The sequence below is a fragment of the Formica exsecta genome, unplaced genomic scaffold, assembly GCF_003651465.1.
Source record: "Formica exsecta isolate Colony F162 unplaced genomic scaffold, ASM365146v1 scaffold174, whole genome shotgun sequence".
NCBI classification, from domain to species: domain Eukaryota; kingdom Metazoa; phylum Arthropoda; class Insecta; order Hymenoptera; family Formicidae; genus Formica; species Formica exsecta.
Window position 1 is genome coordinate 654,867 of NW_021849056.1, and position 16,622 is coordinate 671,488.

Genomic DNA, 16,622 nt, shown 5'->3' on the forward strand with positions numbered 1-16,622 from the left:
ATGTATGCTCCACAGCGCGTATCATCTGTACAAATACAAGTTAATTTTGTTCATTAATAGGTGCGAAGTCGAGACGACGGCACTTCTTATCGTTCCTCCAGTAACCTTGTTCCATACGATCTTGCTTCCTGATTCGCACTTCTATTAATAGTAACTTCGATCGCGAAGCATCCAAGGATCTACCGATGTAAAGGATTACGCGAACTGCGGGAGCAATCGTAAAACGAAGATTTATATCACGCTGAGAGAGCAATAGCGTTATCAGAAATTTATCTTGCCAGTGAAAGATCACGGGAGAGCAAATATATATAATGTATCCACGGGGGAAAAAACAGTCTGGAGGAAAAATTGACGATATTCTGAGAGACATAAAAAAAATATGACGTATACAAACTTGTTATTACAATCCGAACCAGATGTTTTTGCACGATATCTTGACGTCCATGGAACTGATTTTATTGATACATCCGCGCGATTCGATGGAAAATAATTTTCTTCGAATGCGACATCTCTCTCTCTCTTTCGCGGCATCAGCGTTTTCATAAAACGTGTCCTTCGTGCACAATTTGACTGCGCGCTATCTTCGCCGTATAATCTCGCGATTTCTCGCCTGAGCTTTATCTCCGTTATGTCGCATTTCCCGCATTTCTCCATATATACAATTCATCGTCGCGCCACGTACTAATCAGCGCCCAACTTGAAGTAATCTGTCGGTGTGTCTCATATCAGTTTCTGCCTAGTCGGCAAATACAAAGAGACCGAAGGAAAAGGGAAAATCCCCGCTAGTTACATCTGCCCTTGTCTCCGCGGAAGATTTCGGATTAATAATACCGCTGGATGTGAGCTCAACAGCTGAGCCAGACTGTGCACCAGCATGATTTCGAGACAAAGTTACACATCTTTGCTTAAGATTGTTACTATTACGAAACTTTGACACTTAAAATTGAGAGAGAGAGAGAGAGAGAGAGAGAGAGCATATGTGAATAATTGTTATATCTCGACAATCGAAAATTAGTCGTTTAAATTATGTATTTTCCTCAATTTAATAAGAGTTTCGAAATCTTAAAGATACAAAAATTTTAAATCTCATTGCGAAAAGAGAGATTCATCATTTGAAAAACATAACTGTCAAATGTTAAAACTTATAATTTTGTATCAATAATGGATGCTGCTAATTCAACAATCCTTGTAAAATTAATGATCGCAATGCCAAATTCAATCAAAACTCTCTATCGTACACTGAGAAAAAAAAGTTGTTAACTTGACTAAATGCGTTCAACTAATTATTATTTCTTTAATTGAAATATTTAAGTATTTAAATTAAATACGACATATTAAATCTAACATGACGTATTTGACTTAAGTACTTAAATATTTCAATTAAGAAAATGATAATTAGTTGAACGCATTTAGTCAAGTTAACAACTTTTTTTTCTCAGTGTACGAAATGTCAGATTTCTGACAACTTTCAGTAAATTCGTCGTTCAAATACGGCGAGTCAGCATCAGCGATATCTGCGACGCGGTAGCAAGCGACAATGCAGTTCATAATCCTTCGGCATGCAGGTATCACGATCAATAGTAGACGGCGATGTTGGATAACTGATACGCGAAGATGGACAATAGCGGCGGTTTGCTCTCGGTGCGCTCTATATAGAGTATCTGATCCAGTATGTGAAGCATATATAAGCCAGATAGGTATGCCTCGGCATCATCGCGGATAATGCAAGCATGCGTCTGTCACGTACCGTGCGATACGTCCTCTCGACAACTGAGATATTGCGGCCTCGATTTTGCAAGCTAGAAGCAATGCATCCGCAAGAACGATAAATCTTAATTCATATATATGTCGCATTCATTCAAGTTTTATAAAAGACAAGTTCGCGCGATACGCACACATAACATACAGAAATTTTTATAATAAGAATTAGAGACATAATTGTTTTTATATAAGAATATATAATATCACACATATATTGTATATAAAAATTAGTAATTTGAATAAGAAGATGATTTCATACAAAAATGTTTTTTATTTCATGTAATGTTATACAAATTTACATTTTCAATGTTGTTTCAGCAACACAGATATATAATACACCGACTGTATACTCTATGAATATCAGTTAAATTTAAATGAATAAATAGAGACTCCTGTATGTGTATATATCCAGATACACCTGGTAACAGGCAACCATCGTTGCATAAGCGTATTAACGTATAATACTCACTAGGGTGAGTAAAGAAATATGTGTGTGCTATTAGCTTCGCAAACAATTAGTATTAAATCAATTTCTCTTCATTAATAAAATGCAACAATAAATAAATAACGCGCGTTATGTAAAAAAATTAATATTAATTATATATATACATTTTCTTTTTAAATATTTTAATCGAAATTATTCGGGCGCTTCTCTCTCTTTCTTTCTCTTCTCTCTCTGTATTATTAATATATTGACTTCCATTAGAAATTTCCAATTCAGTGATTCAGAGATCAAAAGGTATCAGTAATCAACAAGAGTAATTAGATACAGCGGGATGAACAAAACGAGGTATCGGTGTATTAGTATTAGCACCTGGCGTTATCGATCCGTGCTCGCGATATCCGCAATATTGTATGTATAAACAAGAGTTCCGCGTACACTCCTCGCGATATCCCCGGAGACGACTCCGTAGATTTTCATGGAGCCATTTCTATGCAGATTACGCTATCGCTGTTCGCGAGACTGATACAATGGCGCCAAGATGCAACGTGCCCGGGAAACTTGGCTAAGTTTAATAAGATTAAGCGGTACGACTTGTGCGCGCCAAGTTGCGGCTTAACAATGTCGTAAGTAATGCATATTGATCGACACTTTGGATAGGCTCGACGCTACTCATCACTCGCCCGTCGAAACTGCCCTAGTTCGCCAGTAAATACGAAATACGTCATGAAATATTTCTTAGCAGTCTCTCTCTCTCTCCTCAATTTTATGTATTTGTGAATTTTATTTTTTTATTATTGTGATAATTATATTATTCGTGAAGACATTAGCAGTCTCTCTCTCTCCTCATTTTTATGTATTTGTGAATTTTATTTTTTTATTATTGTGATAATTATATTATTCGTGAAGACATTTCTTGGACAGATTAGATTATCGAGATTACAATCAAAATGACGTTTATCAAAGATTACATTATCTTGTGAAATATTAAACGGCGCTTATCGTCCAGTTGTTGTAGTATTGTCAAATGATAAAAAGAAATAATGTTATGTATTATATCAGGTGAATAATTTATACATTTTCAAGAATATTTCGTATTGACAAATCAATTAATAATTAGAAGCAAATTATACATCTTTTTGCGAATTATTTGCTAATTACTTGCGATTACTTGCGATTACTTGAAATAATGCAATACTTATAAATCGGTTATCATAATGTAATTAATGGCAAACTAAATACTAGTATTAAAAAGGACTTTGTATTAAAAATTCTATATTAAAATATTATATTAAAAATATTATGTTAAAAAGACACTCAATAATTCAGATGTCAAAAATACATGTTTTATTTTTGGAACACAAAATAATGTATATTCGATAAAATAACAAAGATTAATAAAGCTGCAGATTCAAGTCATCAATCAATTTTTTTATGGGCGATACGAAATTTGGTCGCGGAATCTTTTCATTCCACTCATCGATTTTCGCACCGAAAATCTTCATGGAACGATCCTCAATGCCTGACAATACGCGGTGTCGGAAAATTATTGTAACTGCTTTAGTCAGAACGTTTAAAACAGGATCCAAAAGATGACCCTCAAATTTGATATCGTATTTTCTGCGAAAAAAAAGAAAGGTGTTTTATCGAAAAAACTATGCATGATAAGTTCAAAATTCGTGCTTATATAGATTATAGTAATTTGTACTTAATCATAAATTAAATACATAAATAAAAAAGTAAAATTAACTTGTGATTTACATTAAAATTTTACATCAATATTTTATCGTTGAACGCGACGAATAAAAATAAGATACTTCATTTACGAATATATATATGAACATCAATAATTAGATACGAAAATCAATAAGATGCGATCTGTAAGAGCTAAAATAAATAAATCCGACAACAATTTTTACAGAGTAATTATTGTTTTTCGATTAACCGACGATTATCAATCTGTAATTTCAGATACCGCATTGTGATTATTATCTGCTTGCCCTTTCGACCCTGCGCACCTGCTCAATATTGTAGATATATCGCTCGAAAACAACTCACTATACGCTATCACCGTGAATCGATACAATGTGATTTATGACATCGAGAATTGATAAACATTTCATCGCGCTCGATATTTACGTGATTGTCTCAACTTTCCCGATTCTACGTGTCGTTTTCCATATGTCTATGCTTGGAAGATATAGAGAAAATGTAAAAAGCAATATTTACCTGACTTCCGAGAACTTAATGGAATCGAGATGTATATAATAATTAGCCATATCGATCGTCAATTTGGTATTAACGTCCAGATTGTAGAAACGAGCGTATACGTCACCATGTCTCGTATAAAAAAGATATTTTAGATAATATTCGTAACTACACTGAAAATTATATACAAATAAAAGTCAAGATACACTTCTTTCTCTTACAAATTATCGCAATGTTTTAATATTGATTAGCATTATTGTATCTGTCTCATTTCCTTACGTCTAAAACGTCAAACCCTAAATTCATATCCAAGATTAAACGTTTGTTCTTGTAAATTCCAATTATATGTTCGGTGCGTTTTAGTGTTGATATATTTTGTAGCCATCCTCTCTTGAGATCGATCTTTCCCTTGAACGATCCAGGCTAAAATATGATTTTAATATATATATATATATATATTGTTGATGTATCTCTTTCATATTTTGATTTATAAATGTTTAGTTTCTATCAAGATTAGAAAATATCATAATCAAGAGAAAACAGAATTTATTATCAGTTGAATAGTTACTCACCAAATGTGGGAAAATATTTTCGGAAAAATCTGCTACTTGCGTAGGATCTAACCCATTTTCCAAAATAAACTCACGTATCGAGGGTAACAGAGCATCGATTTTATCATCAAGAATCACTTTTATTTCTTCATCATTTGCAAAAATGAGACTGTATATAGAAATATGTACTTGTTGAACGCTTCATTCATAATTCGTTCAAATCGAATTAAAAGCCATAGTTAATTAAGATGAATTTATGATCGCAATATAAAAATTTCAAAATTTGTTTTAAGAAATTTAAGGGGTGAATTTATTGTATAATTAATTGCAAAAATTCAAGGATGTTAAAAATATGGGAAAATTAATTCTCGTCCTTTATTAGACATGACTTTAGAATTTAGAAGATCTAATTAAATAGTAAACTAAAATCACGCAATCGCGATTTATTAGCATACAAACTCACGAGCTCTGCTCGGCTGTAAGCTTGCCGTGCACCAGCCCTATGATTGCGAGAAGAAAAACCAATTGCATTTGACCGGCCATGATTACACTGACAATTCAACTACTGGATGACTTGACAAACTCCTCTATTTTTATTGTCAATCCCTGCCATCTGACTACGTCTTATCGATTTGATAATTTAATCGATTGATTTCAACCGGTAGCGATAGGAACTACGGGTATATCTAATTAGATATCACGAGACTAAGAATTTTCGTAATCTATAAATTATCAATTTGTTTATAATAAGTATTGCCATATAGATAGATATAGATTGGAAATAGATTCATAAGATTGTAGGGATAAATATATATTTTTATCGTATACATGTCCATTCGTTATAAATTCTGATTCAACAATTCAACATTTAAGATTTGAGCCAACGTTTCGCGCGGAGCTATTTTATGATTTATCTCATTGAAGTATGTTTGAATTGCATTCGACGCTTCCTCTCGAACGGCGTTCGTAATCGTATCCTTAAAGAACGGAGCTACGATATTGACGATAATCGTGTTTATCCAATCCATCGATCCGTCCTTATTTTCGACCGTTACTTTAATGCGACTACAATAATAAAAGAGTAACTATATATATGGAAAATTTCATTACGTGGATAATAACATATATGTATTATAAGAAAGATATATAATCTATACTCAATATTAATTTTGCAATTAATTAATTACCCAGGAACTTGTAGGTCGAATTTATTCAGGGCCAAGGTGTAATTTGTTGTGTTGAATGTGATATTAATTACAGCGCGTACAGTTTCCGCCAAAGCTATAATGCGGCCCCTAATATTTCGGATGACCAGTTTTAAGATGTAATCATACGTTCCCTTGAATATAAAAAAAAGTTACTTGCGCGATAAGATATTATAATTACATGTAGTAACATTTGCAAATAAATACAACACTTAGAAAAATAGTTTGACAGTTAGAAACTTGTCTTGCATTGCTTTTGAGCAGCTAAAAATCAAGAACAGAAAGATTATTAGACTACCTTTAAAAGTTTAAATTCAAAGCCAATGTCCATCTTTAATAACTTGTCCGCGTACATTAAAGTAGCGTTATTATGACGCTTCAAATTGGACAAACCCTTCAATGTTCCCGAATGCAAAACGAGATCGGCTTTGTATATCATCGGTTCGGAGAAGTTCGGATTTTCCTGGCGAAAAAATTAATCATGGCTTTAATATTTCTAGCTTCATAAAATCGTGATTATTTGTTATCGTGGGCAATTCAAAGACCAAGCACTTTTTATCGATCTCTAATCAAATAAAGCACGTGTAGTTGAGTAAGATATATTGTAGTGTTTGATTATTATCGCCGCGACTGCATTATCTATGCGAACGTTCGCTACGTAAAAACATGAATAAGATCTTTGTAATGTAAAACCGAAAAGAATGTATATTTTATCGGCCGTGTTTTACAAATACAGCTCTCTTGAATCTTCACGCAATGACACGATTCAAAATTGTCTCACGCACGCTTAAAATGAAGAATCAATCTAATTTTAAATATAACATTTTTGCAGAAATATCCCACAAATGTGATCATCCAATAATATAAATTGATTAATTAATTTACTTCTAATATATACATATACATAAATGACAACGCTTTGTAAACGTCAAAAGTGTTGATAGAATTTTCAAGTTTACGGTACTATCTAGAGATAAATGATTGGATTCGCGGCCGACACAATCCGGGAAGAGTTAAGCATCTGCGCTTGCCGTACAACATTGGCATTGAACTTGAGCTGGTGCTCGCCTTCTACCGCGATCTAACCGAGTGAAATCTCGGTTTCACTCTCGTCCAAGTTCGCGCGTCAGCCTTCGGAGCGTCAAAAATGAAATCAGCGAAAACGAGACGAGGGATGACCTCGGCGTTTGACCATGGTACACCTCGGCCCAATGTCAACGCTGGAAAGTGTCATACCGGGATTCACTCTCGCTCTCGTACAAGGCCCAACTTTTCGGTTTCGCTTTCTATATTCCCGAGGTTAAACGTACGCGCACTTTCGCATCGCGGCCCGTTGACCTCGAATCCCAGTTTTGACCCCGAAACCCAGCTTTCTCCCGATTTTCGAGCCAACCTCTCGCCTTGTGAACGAACGTGAACACATTTACCATAATAACTCTCTCACGTAACTGATTGGTTTCTCACTATCGTTTGATGGATTCGCACGTTCACGATTCATTGAATTTTTATTCAGCGAAGAAGAATTTATTATAACGTTTTACGATAAATAAATATTTTCTGTTTAATCAAATAGTTGACGTAATTAATATTTAATTAAATTATTTTGTGATTTAATTAAAAATTAAATTCATGATTTTATAATTTAATTGTTCTTGAAATATATTGTATTTTTTTAGGAGTACTACGTACCATCCATAATTTTTGCTCAGTTTGTGAAAGTTTTAGCGGATCCAGGCCATATTTGCTGATAAATTGAGCAATAGAAGGATTAAAACGATCCACAAGCTTATTCAAATTAACAATCCGATTTTTTATCTCGGTAATATCCCTATAATTATTAAAATTTTATATTTGATTATATGATCTATACTTCGACTAGAATAATACTGAATTAAAGTTAAATTAAAACCTCATACAACTAAATAAAAAATTGACAAACAAATAGGTATAAACAATCAATAATCATTCTAACTGATACTGCATATATTTAGAAAAAATAATTTTTAAGATTTGAAGAAAACGTTTGGGGTTTTGAACATGTAATAGAAAAAAATGCCAATAATATCAACAATAATATGTAACGATTATATATAAAATATTATTGTGTGCTCACCAAGTTTCTAACTCGGCTGAAGTCCGAGCGATAACTATCAGGATAATGTAAATAAACTTCATGGCGATTGTGACAAGACTATATCAATTTCTTATGGGCACAGCGCTTTTATAAATTTCTCACATAAAGCCGATAGAGCCAGATTATCATACAAGCTCATTGTCAATTATTTATCTGAACATTTATCAATCAAAATAACACATTTTTTCAATCATATTTTTATCATATAGATATACGCAATGACGAACTAACAAAGAAACAAAGAATATTATATTAAGACGCATAATGTATATGCGATAAAAATAAATCATATCAATACAAAGAGAGATATGTACGTATTTTCAATATATTATTTGAAATATAAAAAAAATACCAAAAAGAATAAACATCTATTTTTATATCTTATTACTTGGTATAAAATATTTGAATAAAAATAAATAAAATTTATGAACGTAAAATTTAGAACATAAAAATATAACATCCATTCTTTTTATTTATAATTAATATTTAGTATTAAATAATTATCCTAATTTCAAGAATTTTTTATTATATCATGTCAAAGATTTGAACCGTTAAAATATTTAGAATTGTCTAATTATTCTCGCATTGATATATGAAAATGTCATTTGTTTATTTGTTTGTTCGTTATCTTTTTTTAATGAGATAAAGTCAATTTCTACATCCAAAAGATTCTTGATGTTCGTTATCGACGCAGAATCCACCTCGTTTTGTGGCGCTCTCTGTAATATTAATCTTAATATAAAATTAAGGAGGCAAACCGTATTATCTATTTGCATTGCAAAATTTATAGGATGGTATTCCACGAATAACCAATATTCTATTTAAACGACACATCAGCATTTGCAAATGTAGTTTACATTGCGATTCTAGTAATACTTATTTAAAGAAATTTCAATAGAAGAAAACTTCATTTCTATTTCAAAGATTTCTAGTAAAAAGATAGACATTTTAATTGTGCAATTTTTAAAATTCCTAACTTGTGAAATGATCTAATCTTTATAATATTATTTAATATATTTCTATATCTTTTATCATTTTATTTTCTATATTATTGTAGACGAATATTGTTACGATAACTCCTATTGTTTCGAATCGCTTTTCACATATATCTCTGTAACAAAAACTTTGTATGTACGCTTTACATTTTTACTTAAAGCGAACAAAGTGTAAAAATTCGTTTCCTCCTTAATTATTTGTTTATTAGTATTGCGAATTAAAATGATAACTTCGCAATTATTATTCATGTCTGGCTGCTACTCAAAATCCACTAACAACAATTTTTTATCACATTCCTGTCATGTTACTCTTATCATCTTTTAGATTCCTGGGGCGCCGTGACGCATTGAAGAAGCAATCACGAGTGTGAAAAACAATCTTGTTTGTCGCCCCTGGCAGATTTGTCCTTGAGAAACTAGTTACGATGGACCAATCGCGGTTTGAGAAACAGTGGGTGTGTATTATGACGTCTCTTTACTACGCTTTAATTAAGAAATCTGATGCGTAAGAACGTGCGCAAACTACGATCAGACGTCGGCATAACTGTAGATAATACAATTAGGTAAAACATAAAGTAATTTTATTCTAATTTGTATCTTGTAATAGTACAGCGTAATACTTCTCGATTTGATTATGTCAGCGTCTCACGGTTTACTTTATAATTCCAATAACGGATAGCGTTTTTTTTTTTACGATGTAATCAATGCATAATCCTTACGTCATATTTATTATACTGATAAAATTTCATTATCAATATCAAACACTGCAGCACATTTCACTTCTTAATTTCAAATATTAATAATTTTGCTTAAATTACTAGATGTTATTATATTAAAAATTACTTTGCGTTATAATAGAAGTATCCAAGATGTGTCAGATCTCGTTAAAACTCCTTCGGACAAAAATACAAACAAAGAAAGAAAATTTTCCACGCGTTTGTCTCGATGACATGCTTCCCAGAAAACAGGTGTTCAAACAACACGCGAGAAAAAGAATTTGTTCGGGTAATCAAGGTTTCATTATTACATGGAGAGGAAGAAGTGCACAAGAAGCTGAATGCTTTCTCCTTCTGCGGTTGAACGATCGCGGTCGTTGAAGAGAAACCGCGGGTCGGGCACGCTTTTGTTGCTCCATTTTCGCCTTCGGGATATTTCTTGCGGTCCACTCGCGGTCTCGCGCACAAAAGCCGCGGATGCATGCCGGCTAGTATCACGATACGCTCTAGGTCGGTGACCTCACGAACGGCTCCCACGTGTGATGTAACACAGACCATCTGCCGTCGCGGAAAAGGGATATCGCGAGAAAGCCTGATACCGCGCCACCGCCAACGCATTCTCGGAGGACGTATAAACGGACTTACAATCAGGGTGAAAGAGCTTGAAAGATGGAAAAACGCGATAGACGCATAAAAGATGCCTCTGCAGAAACTCGTGTTTGACGGAAAACTATACAATTTTAAATGAAGAGAAAGAATTGACATTTCGAAATAGGAATACCAGAAATGTTCACGGTGATATCTCACACACACGTATACACGCAAATATGTGATGGCGAAATGATAAAATATAATAAACATTGAAGAGAGGAATCAGAAATTTTTGAGCGATAACTTCTTAAGGAAGCATTTTTCGACCCATGTTTATAGGAAATCTTTTGTTCAGAATTAAATTTCCTATAAGATCTCCAAGTCTGGCTGGAACGTTCGGGGCCACCCTGTATATCTTAAAAGAAGTAAAAATAATTAAAATATTTGAATAAACTAGCTTTTTAATAAAATAGAATCTCAACATTTTCTCTTTCAATCAAATATTTTTTTTCGATAAATAGCATAATTAACTGATGACTTTGCAAGTGAATGATAACATTGTGCGAGTCATCAGTATGAAATACCGCTGATCAATCATATATGCAAACTTTAACAATCATTCTAAATGAAACTTTCATGTTACTGTTATGTAACGGGCTTGCAATGCAACAATATCTCATTAAAAGACATCTTATGCAATATGTTCGTAAAAATCAAGATTTTCTTTCTTTTTTTTTACATTATACCCCGTGCACATTCTTGAAATTCAAGAGTTGAGAACATCATTTCTCACAAGAATTAATTGTCCTGCCTCTTTTATATTACTACACTGAAGTGATGACTGATGACACAAAATATGAAGAGACAATAAAATAATTCTATTTATGATTCGAAAATGTACTAGTTACTTTAAGGATTATTTTTTGAAAATATAGAGTTGTTTATGATAAATCAGACGATAAATTTTAAATGCGCAAAGATATTTTTTTATGCACGTCACACAAAGTTATCTCTCGAAATGCGATTTTAGGCTGATTTAGGTCACTGATACGACGCGTTACTAACAATAAGTTTTATTTTCTTGAAGCTTAATCAAATTATTAATAAGAGACGCATAATATTTTTCATTTCAATTAATTATGTAATAAAACTAGAAATAATAATATTAAAAAGATATTATAATACATAACAAATATCGCTAAAGAAAAAATAAATAAAAATAAAATTTAAGTACCTTAAAGAGGAACAACGTAATTACAACTAGATATTTTTTCAAAATTCTTTTGGAATGAATACTTATTATTATCTTTTCTAATCCGGAAGAAAGATACATTATCTCATATCTATATCGATTTGCACCCATTCAAGAAGCTTTTTTCGAGACGTTGAATATAGTATTTAACGAAACTGCGCTAATCTATTAGGTAAAATAAAATGACGTAATATCTGGAGGACACTCGTTTGTTGAAACACAATGATTGGCCGATCGTTGATGGCGTGAGCAGCATGAAAGTGTTTTTCGGTGACACGCACACGGTGCCTTCAATGTCGATCTAGGCCAATGGTCTTTAACGTATATTTTGCTCTCCTACATTAAGGCAAAAGAGGCTCGACCGCTGGTCCGATCCGAGAGAACCAATCGCCGAGCTCTCTTCATGCGAAAACACGTCGCGTGGTTTCTCTATCCTACACGTACACCTGTCAACGAGTGCGTATACGCGCGTGATTCACGTACAGATAAACACGGTTGTCTGTAAATACGTGACTTTAAGTCTCATCAATCAATCTTCAAAAACGTGTAAAAAATATAATCAAGCGTTATGCCATAAAATAATTTTTAAAAACATTTCCGATTCTTCTCTTTTCTCTCTCTCTTCTATCAAAAGATCATGTGATAAATAGAGAAGAACTTGAGAAATAAATGTTTCTCTGATGTAATAATTATTTACAAGATATATTCGAGAAAAATAACTGAATAATCGTTCGCGTATATATCAGATATATCCATTTCAAATTAAATCAAAATTCGCGGAAATTCCAATCTAATCAAAATTGCGTAAATCTAAAACGTCATTACGCGTTCTTTCCGAACACCCTGTGCATAACAAGCATATATACCCAGACAGTTTCCGTCACGACGATAAACTTCGGACCGAGCTCGCCTACGATTTCAGTTTGATTCAATCGCTCGTACACGTTGGACGTATTCACGCACCGCACACGTTCCTACGCACACGTGCCAGTCATACATACATGAATACACTATCCATACAGTTGTATATATACGTCTGCGTGTACACATACGTATATCAATTCCGCGATTAGTTCACGTTGACAGACTTTGGAGCCGTTTCTTCAGTCAAGCATAGCTACTCGAACACGACGAGTGTTTTTATTCGTTCGCGTCTTCACGACAGATCCGGCGTGTTAAAAAAGCTCGAAAAACGCAAGCGTGGTCATCGATCCCGTTGAATCTTATCGCACCACGTCTCACGTTTCGACGCTTCGTTACGCTTTTCTCGAGGTGAGTAATATGATAGTTTCGTTATTTTTTAAAAAAAGTTTCGGTCTTCCCAATTCAACATGGATATAGTAATTCCATGGATATTCCTTCAGAAACTAGAAAATTCCAATTGTTTTCACAAGAAAAATTTATTGCGATTAAAGTAATTTTTCTTGCTTCTTCCTAATTTTGTTTCTGTGAAAAGATGTATCATTCTTTAATTAACTTCAAAGTGAACGGATTTTACATGTGTGAATAATGAATTTTATTATTTTACTGCATTCATTCGTAATTTGTTTTTACTGCCTTCAAAATATCAATAAGTTCTTTCTTGGCACAATAGTTTAAAATTATTTATAGGATCACAATTTATATGTTTATATGTATTGTTTACTATGTACCGTTTATACCTATAACGTAAACTACGTAATCTTAACAACGTAATTACAACTAGATATTTTTTCAAAATTCTTTTGGAATGAATACTTATTATTATCTTTTCTAATCCGGAAGAAAGATACATTATCTCATATCTATATCGATTTGCACTCATTCAAGACGCTTTTTTCGAGACGTTGAATATAGTATTTAACGAAACTGCGCTAATCTATTAGGTAAAATAAAATGACGTAATATCTGGAGGACACTCGTTTGTTGAAACACAATGATTGGCCGATCGTTGATGGCGTGAGCAGCATGAAAGTGTTTTTCGGTGACACGCACACGGTGCCTTCAATGTCGATCTAGGCCAATGGTCTTTAACGTATATTTTGCTCTCCTACATTAAGGCAAAAGAGGCTCGACCGCTGGTCCGATCCGAGAGAACCAATCGCCGAGCTCTCTTCATGCGAAAACACGTCGCGTGGTTTCTCTATCCTACACGTACACCTGTCAACGAGTGCGTATACGCGCGTGATTCACGTACAGATAAACACGGTTGTCTGTAAATACGTGACTTTAAGTCTCATCAATCAATCTTCAAAAACGTGTAAAAAATATAATCAAGCGTTATGCCATAAAATAATTTTTAAAAACATTTCCGATTCTTCTCTTTTCTCTCTCTCTTCTATCAAAAGATCATGTGATAAATAGAGAAGAACTTGAGAAATAAATGTTTCTCTGATGTAATAATTATTTACAAGATATATTCGAGAAAAATAACTGAATAATCGTTCGCGTATATATCAGATATATCCATTTCAAATTAAATCAAAATTCGCGGAAATTCCAATCTAATCAAAATTGCGTAAATCTAAAACGTCATTACGCGTTCTTTCCGAACACCCTGTGCATAACAAGCATATATACCCAGACAGTTTCCGTCACGACGATAAACTTCGGACCGAGCTCGCCTACGATTTCAGTTTGATTCAATCGCTCGTACACGTTGGACGTATTCACGCACCGCACACGTTCCTACGCACACGTGCCAGTCATACATACATGAATACACTATCCATACAGTTGTATATATACGTCTGCGTGTACACATACGTATATCAATTCCGCGATTAGTTCACGTTGACAGACTTTGGAGCCGTTTCTTCAGTCAAGCATAGCTACTCGAACACGACGAGTGTTTTTATTCGTTCGCGTCTTCACGACAGATCCGGCGTGTTAAAAAAGCTCGAAAAACGCAAGCGTGGTCATCGATCCCGTTGAATCTTATCGCACCACGTCTCACGTTTCGACGCTTCGTTACGCTTTTCTCGAGGTGAGTAATATGATAGTTTCGTTATTTTTTAAAAAAAGTTTCGGTCTTCCCAATTCAACATGGATATAGTAATTCCATGGATATTCCTTCAGAAACTAGAAAATTCCAATTGTTTTCACAAGAAAAATTTATTGCGATTAAAGTAATTTTTCTTGCTTCTTCCTAATTTTGTTTCTGTGAAAAGATGTATCATTCTTTAATTAACTTCAAAGTGAACGGATTTTACATGTGTGAATAATGAATTTTATTATTTTACTGCATTCATTCGTAATTTGTTTTTACTGCCTTCAAAATATCAATAAGTTCTTTCTTGGCACAATAGTTTAAAATTATTTATAGGATCACAATTTATATGTTTATATGTATTGTTTACTATGTACCGTTTATACCTATAACGTAAACTACGTAATCTTGAATAGATAAACAATCTGTTTGCTATCTTATCAGGTTGTTAAATGTTTTGCCATATAATATAAACAGTTTACGAAACGATTTTTATTTCGCATATAATACTTTAATAAATTTTGAAATCCTTCCTTTTTATATATATATATATATATCGTTTCATATCACAATTGTCTGTTATATGTTTTTAATTATTTATTCAGAAAGCATAAAGAGAAAAAACAGCATGACTTTCAATAAATAGTTTTATAATTACAAATGATAATTAAGTCTTACGCGCATAAAAATGATATTATTACATTGTATAAAAAAACTTTTGGGTGGAGTTCCGAATAGGTGAACCCTCCGATTTTTTTGAAACTACACTATTTTTTGTATTTTTGAACGCTGATTCCTATTCGGAACTTTATCCAAACTTTTACTATTAAGACAAAAATTTATGATTATATTATTGATTTTTTACAATAATCGCCATGCTAATTAACATTTTAATGACAATATACGTATAAGTTACATATTTAAAACTGGAAAAAAAATACCGATGGAAAGAAATTTATTCATTCACCGCTATTATATTCCAGGATATAACTATAGTTACTTTATAATCATGCAATTTAAATAACTTCGCATATATCTAAGTATATGATGTCGATTAAAACTTGAAAGCACAGATTACTAATTGTTATACTTGGAATATCAAGCTAACTTTATAATGAAAGGTTAAGGATTAAAGCGGAAATAATTTATTTGATTACAAGGAAAACTCGTTATTTGTTAAATGCATGAATCGTGTCGATAGCACTTTTGAATGAACATTAATAAAAAAGATTATATATTCGTTATAAATACTAGATCGTGTATATTATGCTTTTTTATCTTAAATTTCAATCTTTAACAAATATTTCGTAAATCAATACAAAAAATTTAAATCTGTGAGAAAATTTCTTTAGATTGTTTAGATTAAAGAAAAAAAAAACTACGATTTTTTTCGTACGATTACCAAAAATATTCAAAGTTATGCGAAAGAGAGATTCATCGCGGAGGAAGTTATGCAAATAACCGGTCTAATATCGCGGCCTGTCACAGACACCACACGCAATTCATCGCATCACTATGCGAGCTTTGGATTCGTGGAAGCTCGTCATTCTGGTCTTGATGACACTCGAAGCACGCGGACACTCGAAACTCGATTCGATGATGTCAGGATGGAAAGCACATGAGTCAGTACAATAGAAAACATGTTTATATGTTATTGCTTAATGGTCGATGTTGACTATCGTATTGATCATTTCATCGGCGATCATTTTAATAGATAATAGCGTATTAATGCAGCGAGTTGTATATGAAATAGAAAAAAAAAAATCGATTTCTACTTTAATTTATTCAAAAAAAAAAAA

General features: G+C 32.9%; 4 protein-coding genes across 9 annotated transcripts in view; 1 reads left to right on the plus strand and 3 right to left on the minus strand.

Moving 5' to 3' along the window:
• Nucleotides 1-16,622, minus strand: part of LOC115233388 — a 34,965-nt gene that overhangs the window by 13,144 nt on the left and 5,199 nt on the right. The window contains exon 1 of one of the 2 annotated variants that reach the window (XM_029803774.1): nt 106-209. The exons of the other annotated variant lie outside the window; for it this stretch is intronic. The gene's annotated coding sequence lies outside the window, so the exon portion shown is untranslated. Of the gene's footprint in view, nt 1-105; nt 210-16,622 lie in introns of those variants that run through there. 2 annotated transcript variants of the gene reach the window in all.
• Nucleotides 3,533-5,704, minus strand: LOC115233390. Its single transcript, XM_029803776.1, has 5 exons — nt 5,426-5,704; nt 4,984-5,131; nt 4,691-4,834; nt 4,433-4,584; nt 3,533-3,823 (listed from the first exon to the last, which is right to left on the minus strand). The coding sequence occupies exons 1-5, from the start codon at nt 5,503-5,505 to the stop codon at nt 3,598-3,600; spliced, it is 750 nt and encodes a 249-aa protein (XP_029659636.1). The 5' UTR covers nt 5,506-5,704; the 3' UTR covers nt 3,533-3,597.
• Nucleotides 5,777-8,413, minus strand: LOC115233391. The gene is made up of 5 exons (XM_029803777.1): nt 8,281-8,413; nt 7,857-7,995; nt 6,466-6,630; nt 6,150-6,301; nt 5,777-6,027 (listed from the first exon to the last, which is right to left on the minus strand). Exons 1-5 carry the CDS (start codon nt 8,340-8,342, stop codon nt 5,802-5,804), a joined length of 744 nt encoding a protein of 247 aa, XP_029659637.1. The 5' UTR covers nt 8,343-8,413; the 3' UTR covers nt 5,777-5,801.
• LOC115233387 (phosphatidate phosphatase LPIN1) overlaps nt 12,782-16,622 on the plus strand; it is a 20,109-nt gene continuing 16,268 nt past the window's right edge. For 4 of the 5 annotated variants that reach the window (XR_003883773.1, XM_029803768.1, XM_029803770.1 and 1 more), the window contains exon 1: nt 14,475-14,820. The gene's annotated coding sequence lies outside the window, so the exon portion shown is untranslated. Of the gene's footprint in view, nt 13,128-14,474; nt 14,821-16,622 lie in introns of those variants that run through there. The other variant, XM_029803769.1, reaches the window with a different exon arrangement.